Raw genomic sequence first — 24,659 nt, forward strand, 5'->3', positions numbered from 1 at the left:
AACGCATTGGAGTCTTCGAGGCAGAGGGATAACTCTATCGAGAGCCGTTGATGGGTCGCTGAGGTAGCTCTCTAGGCATGGATGTTGGAGAGGGTGGATCTTCATCGTCTTCCATATCTTCTGAGTGGCTGTTTCTCAATGTCAGTATGTAGGGTTCTATTTGCTTGTGTCATGCAGATGAAATACTTACCCTAGTAGGCCTTTGATATCCCTCATTTCGTAGTGCTTCTTTCGATGCTCTTCGAATTGACGGTGTTGTTCTTGTTCTTCCCGTGTAGGCATGCCGACTTCTTCGTTGGGACCATTCGCATCACCAACATCGCTGACACTAACATGTTTCTCTTTGCTACTCTCTCTAGACAGACTACCTGCTCGCACGATCCGGTCATCCTCGGGCCCGGGACCTGTACCAAGCTCTTCTTCTGGCTCACCCAGTTCCAAACCTGGGATATCGCTCGCACGGTGTTTCTTCTCTGATCGAGTTTTAGCCATCTCGACTTCGTCGACGTTGACAAAACGAGGGTCAATAGCCACATCTTCCTCGTCCTCGACTTCTTCCATCGCATCACCATACTGATAAGGAGTTTTTGGTTCGGTGATTTTCATGCGACCTCCAGATTCTTGTTCAGCCAGATAAAGGTTCGCTTCATCCCACTTCAAACGCATCTTCTCCGACTCCTCGGCATTGTCGGGGTCGACAGCGGAAGAATGACGTCGAGAGGCTGAACTGCGGCCAGCAGCAGAGGAAGAACGACGGGCACCGGCGTTTTGAAGGGTGTTTTGTAGGGTCAAGTCTCGCTCTTCTTGAGGGTCAAGAGGTGTACTCGGTGCGAAGTGGAATTCCTTGGTTGGCGAGGCTGGTCGGCCGCTGGCGGAGGAGAACGAAGGGTTCTTGAGGATACCTGCAGCATTGTCAGTTAGTAGACGCCAAGTGTCCGGGTCAAAGCCGTAGCAAACCTTTTGGTCGAACATTACCCGAGTTAGGGTGATGAAGCGGCGGAGGTGAATGATGAACTTCGATGGGCATTTTGAGGGATTTGAGGTGGTTCGAATTGGACAGAGGCTGCGACAACGAGGTGTCGCGAGTGTCTGCGGCTGAGGAGTGTTTGAGGAGCGGGAGGGTCTCAGGCCACGCGACGCAGATGTTATCCGGACGGAGAAGGAGGAGGAAAGTTGGCCGAAGTAACAGAGTAACAGTGAGTTTCGTTGTCTGTCGATCTCTTTCTTGTAACAGGCCAAATCCTAGAGAAGAGAATTGTTTGTTGGTAAGGTAAGTGGCGGCAACGGTGGATCCTTGTGGGTGTAGAAGTGGGTGACGGTATGGAGTATGAGTTGCTTGAGGGGATGACTTTCTCAGCTGGTACTTACCAGGTAAGGATGGACTTAGGGACCACGTCGGATAAAATCACCAAGGGACAAGTACTCGTGGAGGTGTTGGTGTTGATCAAAGGAGGGTTGCCGTAGGATCAAAAGAATATATGTACCGGGGGTGCAACTTACAGTATCGTTGTTGCGTTTGCCTGGACTAATATGCTTCCAGGTGTTGTTTTGGGTAGCATGTGCAAACAGGAGGAATGAGGCGAGGCGGACCTTACCTGAGGTGTAGCCTGGTAGGTCGTCGGGACAGCCTAAAGAGAGCGGGACTGACTCGGTTTGCGGGTGACCAACGCCCCTATCACTCTGCCTCTCTCTCAGCCCCTCACACTTGGGGCTAACCCCCTCGCTACGTCATTCGTGGTCATTCTTTGCATATAGTACCAAGTCATCGTCATGGGCAGGCCCTTCCTGATGACATGAACTCATAGAATTCAAGAACTCATAGAAATCAAACGGCCTGGACCACTCTTCACTGACATCAGGTATACCACGGCCTCTATCCCATCAAATAATGTTTCCCTATTCTCGTTTGCAATCGACGGACCCCAAAATCCTTATGCAGTGGCTCGGGACGGCCATTCTGACAGGTTACTCAGCCGGTCACATATCACTCGTACTTTTGGGCCTGATGCATGAGTCCCTGTCACGAGCACTCTGTACCTTGTGCCTCCTGTGTCTGATCGATGGGCATGTGCCTGTATCGCTGTCCGATCTGGCCCATGATTTGCTGAGCAAGCGGCCTCCGTATGCAGTGACACCTGATCTCGAGACCACAAATGAATAACGACATGAACTATCTGTCCGACACCACACCTTTGCATACTCAAGCTGTCATAGAATGGCGACGCACATGCTTACACTGTATGATCAAGAAGCCTCCGTACTGCACATGACGTTTTCTCCGTACCTCGTAAAAGTCAATTTGCCTCCGGTACCAGATACACGTGCGATAACAAGACTAAACGCCGTTGACCATTGACTTTCCCAGTCGCTCAAGAAAAGAATGGGATAGCCGCGCAAAAAGCAGAATATGCCTCCCTCCCGTTTCTCCTGTCCAACACAGAAGATGCTCCATCATCCACCTGGCCGAGCAGCACGTCGCTCTTTCAATTTTGTCTGGGCTAGTTCATCGCCATTCTCTGCTGCCTGTTGCATCCAGTGAACCGCAAGACAGAGTGCCTGCCGGTTTCGTGGTGGTGAGGACGATGCGTCCTCCCACATCATATCGTTTTTGAAGATCTCGGATGAGAGTGTTAAGGGCAAGCTAACAATCGGTAGCACCTCAGGATGTGTCAGGTATAGACTCGCCAGCTCTCGTTGGGCAATGGCATTGCCCTCCCGCGCTGCAATGACCCAATAGTCCGCGGCTCGAAGAACAGACGGTTCACTCCGTTCTCCATGGCGCACTGGTCGCTTAATAGAATCCCGGGCAACTATTCGGTCAGCAACATCGACCATAGCTCGACACACCTCGTCCTTCCACGCGAGGGAAGCCAGTCCAACCTGAAGAAATGCTCGTCCTAGATCTGTGTCATCCAGTGTATCAGACGATACGAATGCTGCAACATATTGCAGATCCCGAAATATCGTCTTCGGGCGTAGAACGACCAAAATTCTCTTCAAGAAATCAACGGTTTCGCTCTCGGTATTGTCCTCCTTCTCTGCGATTTCAGGAGATGTCATCGTCCGGTGCTTCCGCCGACCGCTCGATGTAAGGGCGTTAGGATCGAGACTGCGCCTCCGTGGAGTTGTAGGGTCCGACTGCTCCGGCTGTTTAAGATCCGAGTCTTTGTCGGCGAGGGCTTTCAGGTCGCGTCGGAGAGCCTGCGACAGGGTCATGAAATCCTGAATTGCCTTGAGCTTCTGACTTGGGTCCACATGCTCGCTTATCCTCCAGATAACATCTTCGAATGCGTACTTGTAGGAGAAGGTCGTCGATCGTAGCTCTATGCTTGCACCATTCAGTGCTTCTTGAAGGACATCTGGACCAGTCGTTAAGGCGCTAGTCAAAGCGCCCTTTCGTCCAGGAGCTGCACTTTGACTTCTATGCTTCCGTATGGCTGCAGCCCTCTGGTTGGTCTGGCTCGGCCCGAAATCGCGGTCGTCCAGGAGTCGTGCCATAACACCTCGTTGGCCAATTCGTTGCACGATATTCGAAGCCTGTAATGTTGATGCCATCCAAGCGTCTGTCTCGCTTCCACAACTCCATACTGGTGAGGCAAGGTCAGAAAGTAACAGGCAAGTCAAGTCCTGCTGAATTCTGTCCAAGAAGGCAGCCTTTTTCTCGGTGTGGTCTGGCTGACGATTCGAGCCCATGTCCTCGAAAGTTGATGCTGGTCTGGACAATGAGGACGCCGAAGTCACCGATCTCGGATTGGATTGAGGTGGCGACCAGAAGCTGCTGCCAGATTCTAGTGTGGTTACAGTCGCCGCACGGCCGGGCGAACTAATGAGGGACGCAAGATCACTTCCAAGCCTGCCAGAGCCTTGACTGTGGAAGGATGCCCTTGACCCTCCGGGCCGCGACCGAGATGGGATCCAGGCCGACGAGAGAGGCTCACTCCAGACGCTCGGAGGTCGTGTGCTCGGTTGGGTACTAAAAATCGTCCCAGCATGTATATCATAGAAGGACTTCTCCAGGCTGAAAAGCTCGCTTGACCACAGCACTGGGCTATCTGTAAGCGTTTCACCAACAAGTTTTCGTGTGGCAACCTTGATCTCCATACAGAATCGATGGATTCGTTCTTCGCCCTTGCAGAAATTGTCGAGATGATTACGTTCGAGCCATCTTTTGGTTATCTCAATCTGCGCATCGGAGAGTTTCTTAGGCCCGCCATACTCTGATGGGGCTTTCAACATGCTAATGGTGTCTACTCTTGATTGTTCAAACCGTGACGAGGCAGTTGTACCAGCTGTGCCTGGCCGGCTTGACCCTGGCGAAGTGCCTCCTGCTTGAGAAGGGACAAAGACTCGAAGTCGCGATGCTGCCATGTTGTTGAGAGCCATCGATATATTCCTTGCGTCTTCGCAAGCTTTGGAATCCACGACGTCCAGCTTGTACCAAAGTTTGGTACGCAATTTGTCGAGCCAAGCAGAAAGCTGCGATAGTTTCGACAGAGCGAGCCCATACGATGCCTCTAATTGAGCGACGTCTTTTTCCAGATGCAGGCAGTCACGGACAATCTCCGTTTCGTCGCTCTTCAGCCTCTTGATGAATGGTCCCAAAATCCTGGTATCGTCCCCTGTCCATACTGTTAGCGGATAATGGCGCTTGAGAAACGTTAGCGCGTCGTCCCAGTACATGGACATGATACTGTCGGTCTTGATGCGAGCTATGCTTGCTTGTTCCGCAAACATGGCGCACAGGCTAGATTCTTTGGAGGTTGACAGGCGACCGGGGCCAGTCGGAAGGTCTTGCTCTGGGACTGAGGAGACACCTTCGACCAGGCGGAGTGCGGCTTCCTCAACTATCTGAAGATCTCGCAAGCTGTGGCTCCTCCACGAGGCGTCCTTAGACCAGTCATCCGTGAAGGCATATAAATGACCTTTGTCCGAGATCGAGAGTAAGGCCCAATTCTCCTGACAGGGATGGACGCTCTTGGAAGATTGACCCGGTTCAACGGAGTCCAGAATACGTCGCCGCAATTTGTCGAACTTGCTGCTCGCTCCACTGTATTGCATACTGAAAGTAGAGTGCGATGAGCTCAAGAACGGATCCCACGGACTCGACGTGTGAATAAACTGGGGACTTAGTGCTTCGAGAATATGAGCAATGTCTGCTGCACAGATCGACAGAGATGCTATTGAGGCACCGGCACGAGAATTTCTTGCTTGATAAGGATCAGAACACTCGGTGTCCGGATGCAGTTGGTTGATCATAGACAGTATACAGTCCCGCACTCCACTGTCAAGCTGTTCGGAGGCTCTGCAACGGTATCAGCCACCAGATATTATGACGGGACATTGCACCTTACATTGGACTGAAGGCGTCTTCCGCACCGGCGGAAGCACGATCCCATAGCTTGTGCAGCAGATGCGACCTTGCCTTATCACTGACGTGGAATTGGTGTAGCAGTTTTTCCTCCTGTCTCTGATAAGCAGCTTGACAACACGCAAACAGAAGGCTCCTACCTCTGGAAATTCTATTATATGTCGTAGGAAGTCTCTCAAATACCACTGGAAAAAGAAGGTGCCACGAAATTGACTCTGGAGTTCCATTGTAGGAAGTTTCCCAATTATGGCACGGCCCAAAGCAAGCGCAGCCGAAGGGATGCCCCCATCGCAGCCTAGAATCTCGAAGAGCTCTTTGACCGCGGTCTCCAGAAAGTCTCGAGCTTCCTGTGTGCTGAAAGGATCCAAGAAAGCCAGTTCATGTTGAAGCGACAGTGTCGGATTGTCGATCATCTCCAGCAAGAATCCGCCTTTCTGCAGGAAGGACATCAAGAAAAGTTCTAAACGCTCTTTTATCTGCCACTCATACATATCTGCAAATGTGCGAAGGACGTGGGTCAGAATGGCGTGGAAGGCTTGCTCAAATTCGCTCATCAGTGTTGCACAAATCGTAGACCACGTATAAAGTCGCAGTCGGCTCTCATCGCTCTGAATATCCCCATATGAACCATATACATTGTGAATTAAGAAAGACAAAGGATTCGATCGTTCAAAAGAAGAGGCGTAGTCTTCGAGCTCTTTGGAATAGGCCTTAACACGGCGTTTCTGCGAGCCTCGTCCCCTGTTCTGCGACAAAGACGTCAAGACAGATTCAGAAAGCTTTTGATATTTTGGCGCTGTAGAGAGGGAAGATATTTGAGCAGGAGATAGTGCTCTAAATCTTTCAACCAAAAATCTGGGGTTGCTTCGTAGAGTCTGAATCAGCTCGATGCAGTCCTGCTGAGAGGAAATGGGTAAATTTGCGAGAAACGATGCTTTGACCGAAGAGCCTGTAGCAGGCGTTTCTTGAAAGGTGTTGATCTCATGGTTCCAGTGAGAAATGCACGAGTCGGAAAGCTCCTGCAAGTGTTGGTGCACTCTTGCGAAGCCATTCGCATCGGACTGGCAAGATATTGCCACAACCCCAGTATGAAGCCATTCTCCGACTCGGTATAAGCGGGAGGACAGCGCCACCGCATTCTGAAGATGGTAATGTCGACGGGAAAGCAGTCGTTTTCGATGTTCGTGATGGCGGTGCAGACGCAGCTCCTTCGCAAAGTCTTCGAAATGGACGCGCATGTGCGCGAAAGGGATCTCTCGACTGAGGGTATTTGATTGCAGTATTGGATCCCGCATCGTGTTCGTGGGTCTTCGACGCATCCTCATCTGTGACCTCTGTCCGAGTTGCTCCTCGTTGCGGCCTGCTCTTTGGGCATCCTTTCCACGAATCCCCTGAGAAGAGATTCGGACCTGCGGGGAATCCTGTGCGGTATTCTTGGAAGGTCCAGGGCCTGACATAGAACGGGCATGGTCTTGGGCATTGTGAGGAGGAGACGACGATGGCGGAGGCGATGGTTCTACTGCTTTGGCAATATATCAGCAATGTGGTCGAGGTCGCAGGCACTAGCAGAGAGGTTTCTGTGACCGACCTTGACTTGCCTCGACACCGGCGGTGCCAGATGGTTGTGTCATACGCTGGCTAGTTCCATTCCAGGTTGCGCTCGTAGGCAACTCATATGATCTGTAGGAACGAGCTCGGCACAGTGATTTCTGCTAACACTGTCACATCAGGAGTTTCCACAAAGGACCTGCGTGGTGCGGAAGGAGGCACATCAACGGGACGACCTGCGAAGCGTGGGACGGTGCCGACTCGTGGCAACGTTGATACGCAGCGGGATTGGCTTCTCTTTACTTGTGACTTGCTTAGTCTTGATGGCCACAACGCGTGACTTTTGCCTTCGAAGACTATCGTAGCAAGAACTCCGGTTTCAAGACTCTGCTTGTAGGAACCTGTGTTCGTTTCACTTTTGGCATGGGATAAAGTGCCAATGCGGGGGACGACTCGCTTGTACCTAAACGGCCAATTTGAAGCCTGGAGATTGGGAATAATCCAACATCTACCGTGCACAGGGAAAAAGGTGCTTTACACAAACAGTGGCCACGTCTATCTATCGCGGCGCGTAAATGAGCATAAACGCCTTTTTCCGTTCAGTGGTGGCCACAGTGCTACCATTACAACACACCACAGGCAAAGAGCGTCGAACAAAGCACAGCGCAGCGTTTGATGACTTGCAGGCCCTGACGACGTCTTGCCAACGAATGCATATGCAGCTGCATTAGTCGATGTTTAACAGGCTCTTTGACATAACCTCGGCGTGCTTGGAGCCACTCATCTTGCAGGGCAAACCGCAATTTAGTGCACCTAATGCGCCCCGGGCCGACATCCCTAGAACTTCCAGGACACACTGGCGGTGCACAAGAGGGCCTCTGCTGGCATCCCCAGATTCTCACGTCTGGTGGCGATCAAGTCAGACCGGTAATCTTGCCTGGTACGCCTCCAACCACCGAATGGTAGAGTACGATGTCAATTGCTTCGACCTACTTGATGGTCAGTGTCTCTCTACGCCTTACCGACTGAGTGGCGCAGATTCTGGTTCACCAGTTTCATATTTCCGAGAAATACTCGCCGATCTCGAATAAGGATACATCTGCGGCTTTCGAGCCATCAAAGCCCTTCACTTAGTGCCCGTCGGTGTCGCGCCACTCCTGCAGAGAATATGCCTGGTCAGGTCTCTCGATGCTCGGACGTGAAGCCACGTCAGGTCGTGAGACCTTGCTGACTGGTGGATGATAGGCGAAATGTTCTTTCGATCTGGTGTTCCGAAGATCTTCAGCCATGTGTTGCCCGCAAAGTTCACCGGCTCACCGACAAGGCCACTTCTGCCACCATTGTTGGACCCACGATACTCGCATGATGCGCTGGCAATGCAACGGCTCTCAGAACCTATTTTGTTTCCATCAATCATGTCTTGAAACATATTCATCTAGACGTACGCTTGCAGATATCGAGTCTCGCACTTTGATTGGGTGTCAAGTGACAGGTTGTATTTGGCCGATTGTCAATCAGATCGCGAACAACCCATTCTGCTTGCTTTACCGTAGATCAAGAACGTTTTTGCTCAGCTAAAGTGAGATTATACAGACTGGGATATGTCTTGAGGCAAATTTTGGTGGCTGTGCTACTGGTTGCTGGTCCTGTTTCATGTCTGGAGAATGCTCTCCATTGACCGCTCGCAGACACTGTTGGAACCGGTGAGGGCATACAGAATTGACCTAGAGAACCTGCAAAAGACCGCTGCGGTTGTATCGAACTCATCAGGTGCTCTTGGTCTATTAATTCAGGCACATCATTGATTGGAACAGTGCGTTTGCTGACGTGTCTTCGAGTTGAGGACTCGCCGGGTGCCGACTGTGATCATCTGCAATATTTATGCGTGCCGCAAACGCGAACGAAAAGACTCACTGTAATTTAATGTGGACGACGCATCAGACTGGGGAGTCCTTCGAGGGTTGGAGAGTGATATCCTTGGCCGTGATGCTTGCTTAGACTTTCAAGGGACCGGTGAATTAGTACTCTGCTGGGAACCATCATAACAATCGTTGTAACAAGCACTGCCGGAATGGATGGTGCGATACGATGCAAATCATCGTACTTCAGCACCGCAAAACATGAGAGCTGTGCAGCATGCACTTCTTCGGCTTCAAGAAGGTCGATATGGCCAGCAGTTGGTAGACATCAGCAAGCGAGAGGATGTCCTCCAGCTTATGTGCTCACGAACCTAAATCACTGACCGAACAACGATGAGTGGTCTGGAAATGGTATGCTAACCTTTGATGGAAAATTTTGACAACTGGGACTTCCGGTCGATCAGGCACAGTTGGTGCGAAGGATCTGCAAGGAGCCGAAATCTTGGATGACGTTCCTCCTTCCTCCTTTTGCGCGAGGGTAGCATTTGCAGCACTGGGTGGACATCGGTTGTGCAGTTGCGGAGGACAGTGTTTCGTTGAATAGAGAAACAGCTCCTGAACACAACGTGACGTATCCAACTCGACTGTTGAACCGCTTTTTGTGCTCCATATGATCTCAGTTGATCTCGATTACCACTCGTATGTTCCAAGAATTGCGAGTACGAATGGGTCCTGACTCTCTTCTGACGTGCCGAGCACACCGTGCTTCGCGTGGCCTTTTCGTCAAACGTGGAGAATCAGTGCCTGTCTATTGCGGGCCTTGCGGCGTAGCTGCCGCCGAGGACACATTGTACCGAATCCACTGATCAGGAGATACGTGCAGCGGCTGAGGGGCAGGGAGTGCCTTGATGATTGATCATCGTATGCAGAAGTCTGTCTCAAGGGCAAAGCTGATAGCAGGGTTGATTCAAAATCGTGGCATGATAATAGGAAAAGAGGTTACGATGCGAGGTGGTAGGTTGTGTGGCATATAATGGCAGATGCCAGCAGTGTCCCGTTTAAGCAATTGAAAGCCCGAGGTTTCATTTCTGGGTGGCTGTGATAGCTTCGTGTGATGGACCGGGAGGGCGTTATAGGCGCGAACTGCGTGGCAGCTGAGTGGATGGAGATGAAGGCACGAGGATCGCATCGGCATGAACGTTCAGCTGGCCTGGAAAGTGGATGTGACCACGGCCTAATCGGATGCCTGGAGTAGGATCTTTTGAGTAGCATAGGGTTTTTTTTGGGGTGGAAAGCACGGGCGAGGAACAATGAATGCCATGAAGACGAGAGGAAACAAAGCAACAATAGCATTCAATGATTACCGTGAATGGCACAGAAATGGCAACCTAATCCTTTGAGACTGCGCTGCACATTGAACACAAAAGTGACAGTGACAGGCAAGGCGCAGGTTGCTGTTTGACTGCTGCTTGTTGGATCCAGCCCAATTCACCCTTCACTGCAATTCCTGAAGTCCTGAACTCATCACCATCATCGCTTGTGCATCCAAAATCCTTGTCACCACGGATCCATCTACTTTCACATCCACCTCAGTGTCAGTCCTCTGTTGCATCACTAAATCCCGGTTAGAGACAAAAAGACAGGGCACGTTGCCTTGCTTTGCATGCCAGGAAAATCCTCTCACACCCACACCACCAACTCCTCTTTATGCAAGGCTCGCATCCTCATCTCCTCATCTTGTCCTCATTTCCTCTCCCACGCTCGGACTCTGTTGCGCCCTCTGCTATCGTCATTGGCCCGCAACCGCGTCTTGATTCCTCAGGCTTCACTTATACTTAGCAATTGTCCGTTCGGGAGGGGTTAGATACGAGACGGGACAATATCCTAGTATCCTCTTTTCGGACTATCTCTGCGGCGTACTTTGCTTCAAGACTCCCTTCCTATCTACTCGTCATCCGTATTCCGGTCAAAACCTCACCGCTACTGTCATAATCATAAACTCCCACCTTCTCTCACCTACTCATACGAACGCACATCCAACATCGTAAAGGCGGGAAATTCCATTACTGTCAAACCTTTGAGCGGGATCTACGCCTATCGACCAATTGAAGCCCGTTTGCGATAGGACTGACTCGCACCTGGGTATCCCCACCAACCAGCCAGCCAACTTGAACCGGCCGGCACTTTGTCTCTTACCAACTTCCAACATCTCCTCCTCGCCCGCACACGAACACATACAGCTCGATGAGCGTCTTGACGGTCACTGGGACTAATATCCCAGATCCCACCTTACCCTACAACTACAACCCTTCTCATTCTCAAAACACCCCTCTACCTTCTCGTACCGACGCAACGGCGGCGTCGGCGCCTCCAGGCAATTACACCCGTCCAGATAGAAAGTCCTACACCTTGACGACAAATTCTCAAATACCGTCAGCGCCAACGATTAGCAATCACCACCATACTCGAACCGTCTCTTCAAACACTAACCCTTCCACTCACTCTCGAGATCCTTCCTCTTCAACCTCCGCTTATCCTCAACCGAACCACACGCGAGTTCCCTCCTCGTCTCACTTCCGTCACTCCTCCACTTCCAACACCATGAGTATGCACAGACAAGGGACCACATACTCCGCCACGAGTTTACCTCGACGGTCTACCTCTGGTCGATCTACAGCAACAAATAGTCCAACCTCGTATGTGGCACTAATGCGGAAACAAAAAGCCACAGTATGGTGCGACCGATCACAAAGCATCGATCCCAGACTAGCAGCGGCGCAGAAAGTTGCAAAGCAACGGGCGGCTATGGAAGTACAAGCTGTGAATCATTCCGGAAGAACAAGTACTATCAGTTCGGGAGGAGTGGTCGGAAAAATAAGACATGGCGGCGTTCCCAAAGCCCCAGGATATGTTCCGGCTAATATGAACGGGGCCTCAGTACCACTTCGACTCAGTGCAAACGAGATGTTGGGTGATGAGGAAGAAGACCAAAGTTTGGGAGACAACAGCATGCGGCACGCACGGACAGGAAGCGGCAAAAGCAGCACAAACAGCATGAAATATCGAAGCGGGTATCCCAGACAGGATCAGGGCCGCTTCAGCAGTACGAGTACGCCCAGTGGAGAAGGATCCCCGAGTCGAGGCATTCCCGAAGACCCAGAGCACCCGACAAGACCGGACGATCACGATAATGATAATGGAAAACGAACACCAGCCGACAGCGAGGATTCGTTTGGCGAGCTCAAAGACCTGGCAGGACCAAGTTCGGTACACAGAGCACTGGAGCAAGCCAAAACAGCAGAGGATCTACGGCGGCGAGGCAGTGTGGACGAACGGACAATGAGCATGGGTGCAGGTGTTCGATTATTTGTGGCCAACCCTGACGTGGAGGACTAATCAAGGCTTATGGAATGAGTTTTTTAATTTGCGGGAGTTTGGCTGATATCGACGAGGCATACGTCGACTGATTATCAGGGCATTGTGCGCTTCAGAGAACTGGTGCATCATGAGCAGATGCTACTTACTACTTTCTCTCAATGGAGCTGTGGATGAGGCGTTTCGACCTCATCGTCTTCAAACACAACAGATCGGCGAGATGATCAATTTTGTCCCAAGCGACGAGCTGCGTGCTCCAGGCAATCAGTCCACTGGCTGCAAGCATAGTGTGATAGAGCTTGGAATCACGTAATTGAAGTTGGGGGGCCGCATCCTTGGAGGATGCAGCGGACCTGATTAGGATGACTCTTCCTGGTCAGATACAAGGGTTCAATCCCAGCACATGTCGGTCGCTCCCAGCAACAGACGCCGACTGTGGTCTGGTGAAATACAACACGTTCTCTTGGAGATCACTCTACAAGTTCCTTTCCTGACTTTTCGTTCTATCTTGCTAGCCCATGTTTCCAGGACTTTTGTGATGCCTATAGCAGCTGATCACGCTGAATACGGTCTATATCGTTCCACTTTGACCAGCATAACCTCATCGCACTCTCATGTTCTATAATCCGTATGGTCACTGATCTGAGGCTAGCTCGGCCCATACCCGTGCTAGGAGAGAATAGTCTATACTTGCAGTTCACGTGTACGCTACGGCAAGCAGAGCAGAGCCAAAGGCTCGCAAGGCTCGCAAGAATAATGCTCACAGCTTTCGTGACATCACATCGAGAAGACTTGAGCGAAAGTACGCGTACGTATTCAAGCTACCTGTAAGTTACCTGGTGATAGGAGCTGGAACCCTATTTATCATCGTATAGTGGCAATGCAGTGATGACTTGCTTCCTACCCGGTGTCTGAGACATGCGTGCGGAACCTTCCGTACCGCGCGCGCATGATGTGTGCGGTCTCACCGATGTCTCTCAATGACATTTCTATCTGAGACCATGGGCACCTACACATGTGACAGTTGTCAATTTGTACTGTACCAACCTTGCCGGCACCGATACCATGGATATGCCCTCCAACGACATGTCACTGGTACTTCTTCCCGGAGAACTGCAAGGCTTCAAAAGGTCTTGTTACAACGCCACAAATCACGAGGCTCCAAAAGGAATAAATATCATGATTACAGTAGGTATCGTCTTCGCTCCTTACATAGTATACAGATCATAAACCATCCAAACTCGTTCATGCGCTATCGCCGCTCAAAAACTGAACAATCCACTCCTCCTCTTCCCAATGGGATACACGACCAGAGCGCTCAAATACAAGCCCACGCTAATCCCAATGGCAATCTGCACCATGCCGTATCCAACGTAGAATATGGTCCCCGAATACACGTCCGACGAGGACTCGGAAGCGCTCTCGAATCCAGAAGTGCCATTGCTAATGACACTCACGCCCGTCGTGTTACCCGTGATCTGGTTCGCGCTCGTGATGCCCGCAACGAGACTCCCACTAGCAGCCAACCCGCTGGGCACCTGGACGAAGATGGCGGGCAGCATCGCCGCGGCGGCCAACCCATGAAAGAACCGACTGTACAGATTCGCCATGCACCCAATGACAAATGCGCCAATCGCGTTGGCCACCTGGATGTTGTTGGCGAGTTTTTGCGAGATCCAAAAGTTGGCTTGATACCCGCAGAACGAGATGAGCGTCATGACAGGCACCTGCGCCCATTTCGCCTGGTTGATGACGGCCAGGCACACCGCAAAGATGGGCACCCATATGAACTTGACGTATATCAGCCGCCAGCTGATTGCGCTGTCCCACCACCAGGGCATCTCGCAGGTTACGCTGGATTGGGCTCCCGGGTAGATAACCCCCATTATGACCGTGCCAATCAAGATACCAAACCCCAAGAACAGCGAGTAAATGATGGCGTAGACCATGCGTACCGACCCCGCAACGAGACTTTTACTTTGCAGTTCCAACGCCGCACAGAGGACCGTGTACCCGGGCAATATCAGGGCGATACTGCTCTGTGCGATGGCCGCAAAGCAGAAGACCGGTGAGCCATTGTGGTATATCGAGCCCAGACCTCGGGCTGCAAAAGAGATGATGACGGTGGCGAGTACTTCGAACACGTGCGAGAACTGCGACGACTTGGTCACGACGACAAGTTGAAGAAACCCCAAAATGCAGCCGAGGACGAAACTGGGCGGGAAGTCGACTGGTCGCGCGGAAAATGCAAAAGGGCCGACTGCCACTGCGGCGATGCCGTACGCGAAGATCTGCCAGTAGGTGTTGATCCGCTTGGGGCTGCTCATGATCGTTTCCAGCTCGGCCAGGCCTTCGTGGGCGTCCAGCTTCCCGTGGATAACGCATTTGTACACGGAGAAGACGTCCTTGAACTTCCCCAGATCGACACCTCCTGTCTCTCGCACAAGTGTTACTTCGGTGCTCATTGTGAATTTGTCGTTGAGCGAGACCAGGATGGATCCAGGCAGGTACAAGAAGTCCCCGTCGATGCTGAGTGATCGTGCCGACGTCTTCATATATTCTTCCAGCCGGTGTGAAGGAGCACCTACTGCCATGAGACACCTCGCCAGCTTCTTGAGGTATTTCCTACAGGCGATGATTTCGGCCACGTCTTGGATCACTCTTTCTTCCTCTTGTCTTCGGATCTGCTCTGATTTGTGGTGGAAATGATTGGTAGGATGTTTGATCATATCCACCGCAGTGGCGATCATGCTGCTGGAAGACTTGGACCGTGGCAGATGAGGTCGTTGTGGTTTGTGGGAAAGATGTCCGCTCAGTCCGGGAGTCGCTGTACCAGCAGCTGATGCGTGCGCGACCAACGTCGCCAGTGACCCCGTTGACGGATTGTTATCGTACCATTTAGGCCTTTTCGACGGCGTCATTCTCCCCGAAGGCGTCAGTCTACCCGAGGGTGTTGTCGCTCCAGTCGACGGATAGGACTGGTCATGCTGCTCGGAGTTGGACCGCGAGTGTCCATATTGTCGAGTGTCTTTGGCTCCGTTCTTAGCACCAGCCTGAGGCGGCGTGTCGTCTAAGTACATCGGACGGGTGATGCCTTCATTTTGTAGCGCTGATAGTTTCGAAGAGAGAATGGCGCCGAAAATACCAGGCCGATAGTCATCGGGGGGAGGGACGTACTCCACGTCGTGAAGCTGTTTATCAATGGCTGGAGTCTGCGTTCCTGATCTTGACGGCTCTTGCCAATTCGACATACCACGACCGCTAGTCAGCGTCCTCAGTAGACGTCTCGCTTCTTCTTTGTTTTCATCATCCTGTCGTTTGAGTCGCTCCTTCGGTCTTTCAATGTCGGACTCGTCATCATCGGTCGTTTCATCGTGAATAGTATATGGTCTTTTATCCTTATCTAATGTGGTAAGAGGGATATCGTCAACATTGACAAGCCAGTCGCGCAACGGCCTGGTTGGTGGCGAAGTATCTGGTGAGGCATATCCTGATTGGTTTGCTAGTATATTAGGCGTATTGGTGCCCGAGTTCACCCTGAGTCCTGCATGAGAGTTGCTCAATCTGTTTGCCAGCTTGCTAGCACGGCTCTGAGCCTCGGCAGCGGCAGCATTGGCTCTCCCAAGATAATCGGGTGGTGTGATAGTATTGTCGGCGACATCGGCTTCTGGGATGCGAATCTCAGGTATATTTCCCCAGCGACTGCTTCCTTGCACTGTAGCTCTCAAAGTCTCTTCTCCTTGTTGATCACCCGTGTTGAAGTTGACTTTTCGAGACGATTTTGGCCCACCCTTCGCCCCACGGAAGCTGTGGTTCCTGCTCGGAATACCGCTGGCACTGTTGCTGCTACTTTCGGATTCCACTTGAACATGAGGAACGCCGTCAGCCATGGCGGGCAGATGCCGTTGAACAAGTGATCGTTCGAGTGTGCTGAGTGTGTTATTGAGTGTCTGAACAGGCCAAATCGTATATCAACTCGACATCGCCCAGAAATCAACCAGGGACCGCTGTCGAGTCTCAATACAACGCGCCAGAGAGGCCGCTGAAGTCGACCGAGGTCAAGAGTACGGGGCTCAAACGAGCGGACCCACGGGGAGCGAGGCAAGTAAACAGAAAATGCTTTTGGGTAGGAGAAAAGATCGAATTCAGGTACTAAATTCCAGGAGATCAAAAGGGTGAAGTTCGGTGTGGAAATGCTGGGATGAGCTCATAGAAAATGTCCATGCGTCGATAACGACACATATTGGCAAGAACTGCACGTGGTGGAGGCGAGTACCATAATTCTCATGATAGATGTTCCCACATGAGATAAAAAATTCTAGATTCAGAGGCTCTCAAGACATGAGGATTTCGCATGTGCTTGTGGACAGAACACTGTGGAACCAGCATTGATAACAAAAGGATCGAGGGAGGAGTCACGGTTTTGGCGCGATCTTGAACCTACCAGCGGATAGAGGGCGACTCGAGGAGATAAGGCTGACATATGATGGAGTGGTTCCATCCAACGCCATCAGGATTGCGACAGCAGCAGCAGATTTTTTTCCGTTGGGAGGCACAGGGAGGTGGCGTGCATGCTGACTGAGAGCCTGAGAGGATGGATTGTGTTTGGAATGCTGCAGTGAGGACGTGTAGGCCGCGTCCTGATCGGAGCGTGCGAGAGCGAGAGCGACTTGGACAATTCGGTGTTACTGGATCCGAGCAGACCGATGCGATGCAGTAATGTGTTAGTTGCTTGATAGTGCTCCATAGTGCTATAAATATTGGGAAAGGAGAACCGTGCTGAAGATGAAAGGCTGACGATTTAGGGGAAAAGTTTGAAAAATGGCCGAAAAAGACTATGATCCAAATGGCGTAGTCCGTGGTTCGCCGATTGGTGGATTGGGACGGATAGATATGGCAGCGGTGGAAAGATGAAACCCCTCAGATTGATAAGAATTCCAACATTTTAAGCCACGGCCGTAGCTGTCCTCCTCGAGGCTGGCATATGAAAGCATTATTATCCTCTTTCTCCTTTTTGATGCTCAGCCATCTGTCGACTTATCAAGAGACCTGTCAAACTTGTCTTGTTTGCTGGATGCTCAATGATGCATATGCGAATATCAGGTATGCAGAAATTCTGATTTCAACATTTCATGTCGTTCCGTGACGTCGTTTGACGGAGCACATCACCAGGCATATCCACTGGGTGATCACTCATGATGGTCCCTGGATAGGACGGATCTTTTGTACCTGGACATGTCACTCCAGTAGTATTCCTTGGTGCAAACATACTTGTAATCGTGGTCTGATGTGCATGCTGAGTAAGGGCTTCGGATATTCCTTTCATCACGCAATGTTCTCAATCGCATCGCTTACCATGCGACTACAAGACCTACACAAGTCGCTATGGCCCGATGCGAAGTTCTTTGGCTGACACGGTAAGTCAACTTCGCTAAGCTCGCGTGCATTCAGCTTGCCCTTGTCGACTGTGTCCTCATTTGGTTCGTTCGTATCGTGACATTCAGTCCGACAGCCAGCTCGGCCTGTGTCAGTCTCCCAGAGTATGGACGTCCAAGAGCTGAACACGGAACTGTTACAGAGCGTCAAGAATATCACAATACATATGATACTTGAAGGAAAGTACAGGATGTAGTGTACATATACACCCGGGCTGGATAACGATATCCGGCCGGAATGAGAACTGGTTGGTTTCTCCACGTTTTGTTAAACCTCGGCCCTCCTCGGGCTGGTCGTCGCTGATGCCGCGCTTGTGCGGCGAAGTCAATCTAGCAGTACTTGATCGCCAGTATTGGAAAGACGGCTTTGAAATTATGTGATCAACATCTATTCGACACCGGGCAGGTGTCTACTCCCGTTGCACATTCACGTTGGTGACATTTCGACAACCTCAAACACCGAAACGATGACCTCCCAACACCCACTATCTGGGCTACGCGTCCTTGAACTCGCCGGTCTGGCACCAGGTACGTACTCACTTGCTGCCCCATGCTTTACAGCCATCGAACATTGACAGGTCCTTTTTGTGGTCTCCTGCTTGCCAATTGGGGAGCCAACGTCCTCCGCGTCGACCGCCCCGGCACTCAACCTACTGCCGACCTTCTTACCTCCCACAAGTCTTCCATTGCGCTCGACCTGAAGAACCCTCAGTCTCTCGCCATCCTTCTTTCCCTGATCCCCAACACCGATGTCCTCATCGATCCCTTCCGCCCCGGCGTCCTCGAAAAACTCGGCCTTGACCCGCAGACTGTCTTACTCAAGAAGAACCCGAAGTTGATCGTCGTGCGACTGACAGGCTTTCGAAGAGATGGAAAATACTCCAAGATGGCCGGCCACGATATTAACTACCTCGCCGTCTCCGGTGTACTCTCCATGCTCGGTGCGCGCAAGCAACCGCCTCTCCATCCAGGCAATATTCTCGCAGATTTTGCTGGCGGTGGCCATGCTGCATTCACAGGCGTCCTTCTAGCCCTGATTCATCGCTCGTCCAGTGGTAAAGGGCAGGTTGTCCAAGCCAACATGGTTGATGGTGTCAGCTACCTGGGCATGTTCCCGCGGCTTCTGACCAAGATGCCCATGTGGAGTGAAGAGCGAGGAACGAATACGCTCGACGGCGGAGCACCTTATTACGGTTGCTACGAGTGTAAAGACGACGGGAAGTACATGTCAGTGGGAGCATTAGAGCCGCAATTTTACGCGGTACTGCTCAAGGGCCTCGGCCTGAAGCCAGACGAAGTTGTGCCAGGCGGGCTGGACCGAGAGGATAAACGCGCCTGGCCGTACATGCGCGAGGTGTTCCGGGAGAGGTTCCGGTCAAAGACACGGAAAGAGTGGGAGACAATCTTTGACGGGACGGATGCATGCTGCGCGCCGGTGCTGGAACATCAGGAAATGGAAAGTGCTGGTTATGATCACCGGCCTCTCGTGGGCTTGACAAAGTCGCCGGCCAGAGAGGTTGAGTCGCCTTGGCAGGGTATAGCATTGAGACCTGGTGAAGGCGGCGAAGCGGCTTTGAAGGAATGGGCAGGCTGGAGCAAGGGACGGGATTACGATGTTAGCTCTCAGGGAGCTTTTATAAAGAAAGAGAAGAGCAAACTGTAGACTATACGCCCGACGACCACAATCACAATGAAAGCACATTAACATTGTCGCTGAACAAGTCTGGTTAATGCTTTTCATAGATATAAGGCCTAAGGGATGGTAAAGGCAGATTCTTCGCCCAACCTGAGTCTTTCGCTTGCTTCCAAGAAATAAGATACTTTTGCGCAAGAGCCACAGCTCACATCATTAGCGAAACAAGGTCTATCAGGCTCACCAAAATCCATTGATCCCACCATATCCAGCCGCCTCAGGCAAATCATCGGCATTCAACAACCCAACACCAGCCTCGACAAGCGTGGTCCATACACCGTTCCTCGTGGAGATAGGCCAGGCAGGAGTATCCCAGTACCGCCCCGCAATACCTTTCGCTTTCGCCACGGAGAGCTGCTCATACAGCGTCGCAAGTTGGGTGTCGTTGAATGTCGTCCCGTTGATGGTCCCGAAGTACTTACTGAATTGGGTAGACGCGATTGGACTCACACTGCTCGTGATATTAGCTTGCGTGCTGCTCAACAGCGCGAGATTCGCATCGAAAAAGTAGTCTCTATTTTGTAGTGGTTGGATCTGGTCGAGCGGCGTGTTCCCCGTGCCGACGACCGTGACGGGGCCTGCTGTGACAGCGGTGCCATTCCACGTCGTCAAGTACCCTGCACTGCGGAGTGGTTGGAGTGCGGACACGACGGCCGGCCACGTCGATTCGCCGTCGGTCTTGACGTCGACGAAAAGGTAGAGTGTTTGGCCCGAGTTGGTGTCGTAGACGCCGTTCTTGGTGGTGCTGCCGCTTGTGAATGCTGTGGTTGGGTTCTCACGCTGCAGGGTGTCGAGGATGGGCTGGATGTACAGGCCGTCGAAGGTGCGGGTTGTTGTTAGTGCGGATTGCTCGTGGCCTATGTATAATGTGTTGTTGACGAGCCAGACGTCGGCTTCGACGGAGACGGCGCCTACGCTCAATGCCGTGTAGAAGGGGATGTCGCGCCAGTAGTCGTTGTGGGAGTGGATTGCTTTCTTTGATATTGTCAGCATGAATGATTCGGACCAGTAAGGCTGGAGGATGATGGTAAAGTCGGGCACTTACGGGAATGATTCCTCTGGTGAGGTCGGTAGGGTAGGTGTATCCGTCGCTGTTTTGCGTGTTGGCTAGGATGTTTTGTAAGGCTGCCGGAAGGTCCAATCCTTCCGCTGTAGCCGAAGCGGGCAACGGTGCGGCGGCGACAAGCGCCAATGGCAGTGCTAGAGCAAAGTACGAAGATTTCATGGTGGATGATGCAGTGGTGTTAATTGTCGAAGGGGACAGAAGGGAAAAGGTGCTGGAGACATCATGACTTATACCTTGTTTGATATTATTCGAATACTACCCTGGTCGCGGTGAGGTGATCATGCATTGATGGAGTATCGGGATATCCATCGTTCCATACAGCGAGCTATCCTTGGAATACCAAGAGCACGTTGATTTTCTTCACCCAGTTATATCTGCTGCGTACCTGCATATAAAAGAGTCTCTATCCAATGACTTCTGTCAATGCCAACCACGTGTCAAGGAGCTTGTCTTTTCTACGAGGGTTATTATATGATTTGCCTAATCTCAGGCCTGCATACCGATGATACTAATGTTCGCAGTTCATGCTACATGCGGCTACAATGTTGCGTGATGAAGGCTGTTGTGTCTTGGCCTGCAGATATATCATCACCTCTGGATGCGGCATCGGAGACTACCATATCGTGCACGTCTTGCTCATCTGTCGCCATCCCTCTTCCTCTTCTCTCCGCCATCTTCTTGATCGTAGTTCCAGGTGTGAGAGCCACCGATCGCCATGCCAGAGTATATTTGGCCATCGTACAATTTAAGTGCATTGAAGCCTCCACTGCTCATGCTGTGGACTGCCTTACTTTTGGCTCCTGGTCCAGCTGTGCGACTAATTAAGTCATCTGGAGCCTCTTCCTCATCAAAAAGTGCCGGGTCAACAGCTTCAATATCGTCAAAGATCGGTGCACTACTGGCATTACTCACAGCGTCTGCTTGAACTTCATTGACTGCACTGACATTGTTTATATGCTCCTCAATGGGAGTAGGATTGATTGATTGATTCGGCTGGTTCGGCATTGGTCGCCGCGACCTTGACTCGCTTTCTCGGTCGTGGCATAATGCAGTCTCTCACGAACGGGATTAAGAGTCTCATAGGAAGCGATTTCGATGATCAGGCCTGGGTGTTTGTGCAAACATCGTTCAAGGAAGGGAAAAGGGCCGAAGAAGGCACTCGTCGTACGGAATAAGTATATCAATGCAAATGACATCACTTGCAATAGTCTTTACCAGGTACGGAAATGCACCTCCTTTCATCAAGCATATCGTCTATTGCTATTGCAGGAAATGAATGTCTATAAAGCCTTCTCCTTCTTACCCCATGTCTCGATCAAAAAGGGTTGCCCTGGAATGCTGGACCAATCCAGTACGCCGTCTTTGATAGGCAGTTTTGCAGGTTCTGAAACGACCATCCGGGCGACATCGTCTGAGTCCGTCCATCTAACTTCATAGGCATTCGGACCTCGAACAGCGAACTTGGGATTGAACCCATCACATGATGGAGTCTTTTCCAGGCACTTCAACAGTGATGTGATACTAACCCCATGTGTCGCGATCACGACTGTGCGATCCTTTTGCCCAGTTTGAGGTGCTTCTGCTCCCACGATGCGAGCAAAGGCTCGCTTGGTCCTTCGCACGTAATCATCAAACAATTCCACGCCGGGCTGACCATCCGCAGATCTCGGGTTGCTCATGTCCACCAGATCGTATGAGCCTCCTTCAAGGTCACCGAGTCCCTGTCCTCTGAGATCGGGATCTGCATAACGTTGGACGTCGCCACGCCCTGACAGGAATGGTTCGATAGTCTGCTTGATCCGTGTCAAAGGTGAGTGGTAGACGGCGTCAATATGTTGCGTTTGCAATTTGTCGGCTAAGAATTGGGCCTCTCGTTGTCCCTTCTCGGTCAAATTCGTATCGTGCCAGCCTTGCAAAATTTTCTCGATATTGTCCTGGGTCTCGCCATGTCGGATGAAGAGGAAATGCAACTGCCCACTACTGGGCTGGCTGGTACCGGCCATGGGAAATCACGATTTTGTAAGTAAAAGAGACGGGAAAGACCATTTCCTTGCTGCTGCTATGACATTGGAACTTGTACCTACAGAATAAGCTACCTCGGAAATAGTACCCCGCATATCTCCCCCACGGATATCGCCGTGGCTGGTCTAGGTCGTTGGGCATGGAGTTTGAATGCCGGCCAGCCAGAAGAACAACGGCACGGCCTTTTCATCATGCACAAACCCTTTTCGGAGTCTCTGCAGTATATTACTGCATCCCGAGGTGCCCTAGAGTGCCCGGGTCGGCCCCTCGCGACTACCGAGTGAGAGGTAATGTTTGAAGGGGTATGAGTTGTGCATTAGCCTTCACCAGGTCCAAGGTCAATGTGCACCGTCGCTCATTCAGCCACAATACTACATCGTCTGTGCCAGTAGCCATCGATGGAGTAGTTGCCTCCATTCTATCGCTCGGCGGGCCGTACAGGCTGTGCAACAATGTTTTCTGCACGCCTAGCCGCTGTCAGAACTCAGGAGATGAGCAAAAAGGAAAGATGCGCCGCCGGAAGTGTCCGGATTGACGAAGGAGTGGACAAATCGCTACTTAGCGACGTCGATACGAGATGATCGTCGGCGAAGGAGAATCATCTGGGGATGGAGACGGTGGTCTTGATGCAGAAGTAAATCGCGGTGACAGTGGCTGAGGATATGGAGATAGTGGAGGCCAAATCTCCAAGAAGAGTGTAGCTTGAGATTGAATCAGGCTGAGGCGCCCATCTATGACGGCATTCTTCAAGAAAAAGGATGATTCTGACAACCCTTGATCCCGATCACCAAGTGCAAGTCCCCTGCAAGGCGCTGTCAGCCTTCGGGATCCCTGAAACGCGCTCATTCTTTATTGAAATCTGCTTGTTGTTGTCTTAGGCGCGTCCAATTTGACTGAAAAACAAGGCTGCCAAATTATTGTTTGACCAACCGGGAACAGCCTCGCTCGGGTTTGTTTATGGCTTCCAAGTCACAGTGACCTCATAGTTAAGACCGTGACACACGAACTCGTTTGCAACTGCAGCAACAACTTGAAGTCACTTCCGATTTGCCGCTTCCTTACCGAGTAGTCAAACCTGAATTCCAGATCTTTCGTCGCTCTCGCCAATCGAGACATATATTGCATCGTCCCCCATCCCTCGCATCTACCTCGTCTCACATCACTCCAACAGCCACACACTTCGCCTCTACAAGACAGCAACCCACCTTTTCAACTAAAACCTCCTTCCTGATACTCAGTCTCCTTCCAAAAGACAGCCAACATGCAGCTCACCAACGTCCTCCTCTTCTCCCTCCTCGCCGCCGTCCCGGCTTTGGCGCAGGATGCTAGCTCAGCCGAGGCATCTGGCAGTTCCTTCGCCTCCTCAATCCTCAACTCTGCTACTTCTGCTCTCACCGGAAGTGCTGCCTCTTCCGCAAGCTCTGCTGCCAGCTCTGCCTCTGACGCCGCTTCTTCCGCATCCAGCTCAATTGCCTCGATCACCTCCGCCGCATCTCAATCTGCTGAGTCTGCAGCCGCATCTGGTGCTGCCGCCGAAAGCTCCATCGCACAAAGCTTCAGCTCCGCCGAGTCCGCCTTCTCTGCCACCCTTTCGAGCCTCAGCTCTGCAGCCCTCGCCGGCAGCAGCGGTGCTGCTTCTTCCCTCGCTTCATTGACCTCGGCCGAAAAATCGATCCTGGGTAGCATCACCAGCGAGGCTGCAGGTGCTCTCAGCTCTGCTACAAGCACAATTGGCTCTGCCACTTCCAAGGCTGGATCCGTCATCTCCTCTGCCACATCCGCCGCAGCCAGTAAGGCATCTAGTGCTGCATCTGGAGCCTCATCTGCCGCATCCTCTGCTGGCGCCACGAATGCCGCTGCTGCTTTGCCAACTGGATTGACTGGTGTTGCTGGTGCTGCTCTTTTGGGTCTTGCAGCCTTGCTGTAAGCTGTGGACACTTTGAAGAGATCACAAATTGTACAATACTCGAGGGAGGGCAGGTTTCTCCGTGAAGAATGACACATGGAAGTTGGGCCGATCAGACGAATGGCATAGCACGTTGATTGCATTTCTTATTAGCTGGTGTCTACTGCTCGGATCAGTATCAAAAGCGATGTATGAACATTTAAAATCATATTACCTCAGCCTCGTATCCCTGACTCAGTGTTGTGGTCCTGTTGCTCTTGGCCTCTATAGTCGTTGGCTGTACGCCGCTTATATGAATGATGTTACGGCCCATGCGGAACTAGCACCTCGTTCACAAACTGTAAAATAATAATAGCGGGGTCGGTGCTTACCGGTAATATTGCATGC

General features: G+C 51.6%; 9 protein-coding genes across 9 annotated transcripts; 2 read left to right on the plus strand and 7 right to left on the minus strand.

The window, feature by feature from the left end:
* Window positions 1–34: 34 nt before the first annotated feature.
* On the minus strand, window positions 35–1,027 carry EDD37DRAFT_611402 (uncharacterized protein; the record flags this gene model as incomplete). The annotated part of the gene is made up of 3 exons (XM_062815283.1): window positions 35–128; window positions 191–902; window positions 958–1,027. 3 exons carry the CDS (start codon window positions 1,025–1,027, stop codon window positions 35–37), a joined length of 876 nt encoding a protein of 291 aa, XP_062667787.1.
* Window positions 1,028–2,451: 1,424 nt separating this feature from the next.
* EDD37DRAFT_652259 (uncharacterized protein) lies at window positions 2,452–6,825 on the minus strand (the record flags this gene model as incomplete). Its single annotated transcript, XM_062818438.1, has 3 exons — window positions 2,452–5,302; window positions 5,352–5,461; window positions 5,509–6,825. The coding sequence occupies 3 exons, from the start codon at window positions 6,823–6,825 to the stop codon at window positions 2,452–2,454; spliced, it is 4,278 nt and encodes a 1,425-aa protein (XP_062667788.1).
* A 3,748-nt stretch (window positions 6,826–10,573) lies between these two features.
* On the plus strand, window positions 10,574–12,362 carry EDD37DRAFT_498790 (uncharacterized protein). The gene has a single exon (XM_062813456.1). It carries the CDS (start codon window positions 11,020–11,022, stop codon window positions 12,169–12,171), a length of 1,152 nt encoding a protein of 383 aa, XP_062667789.1. The 5' UTR covers window positions 10,574–11,019; the 3' UTR covers window positions 12,172–12,362.
* Window positions 12,363–13,412: 1,050 nt separating this feature from the next.
* EDD37DRAFT_611405 (uncharacterized protein) lies at window positions 13,413–16,040 on the minus strand (the record flags this gene model as incomplete). Its single annotated transcript, XM_062815284.1, has 1 exon — window positions 13,413–16,040. The coding sequence occupies one exon, from the start codon at window positions 16,038–16,040 to the stop codon at window positions 13,413–13,415; it is 2,628 nt and encodes an 875-aa protein (XP_062667790.1).
* Window positions 16,041–18,052: 2,012 nt separating this feature from the next.
* On the plus strand, window positions 18,053–19,248 carry EDD37DRAFT_567248 (alpha-methylacyl-CoA racemase; the record flags this gene model as incomplete). Its single annotated transcript, XM_062814138.1, has 2 exons — window positions 18,053–18,113; window positions 18,164–19,248. The coding sequence occupies 2 exons, from the start codon at window positions 18,053–18,055 to the stop codon at window positions 19,246–19,248; spliced, it is 1,146 nt and encodes a 381-aa protein (XP_062667791.1).
* Window positions 19,249–19,458: 210 nt separating this feature from the next.
* On the minus strand, window positions 19,459–20,503 carry EDD37DRAFT_567704 (alkaline phosphatase; the record flags this gene model as incomplete). Its single annotated transcript, XM_062814163.1, has 2 exons — window positions 19,459–20,253; window positions 20,324–20,503. The coding sequence occupies 2 exons, from the start codon at window positions 20,501–20,503 to the stop codon at window positions 19,459–19,461; spliced, it is 975 nt and encodes a 324-aa protein (XP_062667792.1).
* Window positions 20,504–20,905: 402 nt separating this feature from the next.
* On the minus strand, window positions 20,906–21,463 carry EDD37DRAFT_636581 (uncharacterized protein). Its single transcript, XM_062816992.1, has one exon. It carries the CDS (start codon window positions 21,347–21,349, stop codon window positions 20,981–20,983), a length of 369 nt encoding a protein of 122 aa, XP_062667793.1. The 5' UTR covers window positions 21,350–21,463; the 3' UTR covers window positions 20,906–20,980.
* Window positions 21,464–21,481: 18 nt separating this feature from the next.
* EDD37DRAFT_499399 (phosphoglycerate mutase) lies at window positions 21,482–22,509 on the minus strand. The gene has a single exon (XM_062813457.1). It carries the CDS (start codon window positions 22,345–22,347, stop codon window positions 21,625–21,627), a length of 723 nt encoding a protein of 240 aa, XP_062667794.1. The 5' UTR covers window positions 22,348–22,509; the 3' UTR covers window positions 21,482–21,624.
* Window positions 22,510–23,393: 884 nt separating this feature from the next.
* Window positions 23,394–24,632, minus strand: EDD37DRAFT_499701 (uncharacterized protein). The gene is made up of 3 exons (XM_062813462.1): window positions 24,487–24,632; window positions 23,870–24,435; window positions 23,394–23,728 (listed from the first exon to the last, which is right to left on the minus strand). Exons 2-3 carry the CDS (start codon window positions 24,413–24,415, stop codon window positions 23,576–23,578), a joined length of 699 nt encoding a protein of 232 aa, XP_062667795.1. The 5' UTR covers window positions 24,416–24,435; window positions 24,487–24,632; the 3' UTR covers window positions 23,394–23,575.
* Between the last annotated feature and the right edge of the window lie 27 nt (window positions 24,633–24,659).

This window comes from Exophiala viscosa (assembly GCF_022695815.1).
Source record: "Exophiala viscosa unplaced genomic scaffold EDD37scaffold_9, whole genome shotgun sequence".
Lineage (NCBI taxonomy): Eukaryota > Fungi > Ascomycota > Eurotiomycetes > Chaetothyriales > Herpotrichiellaceae > Exophiala > Exophiala viscosa.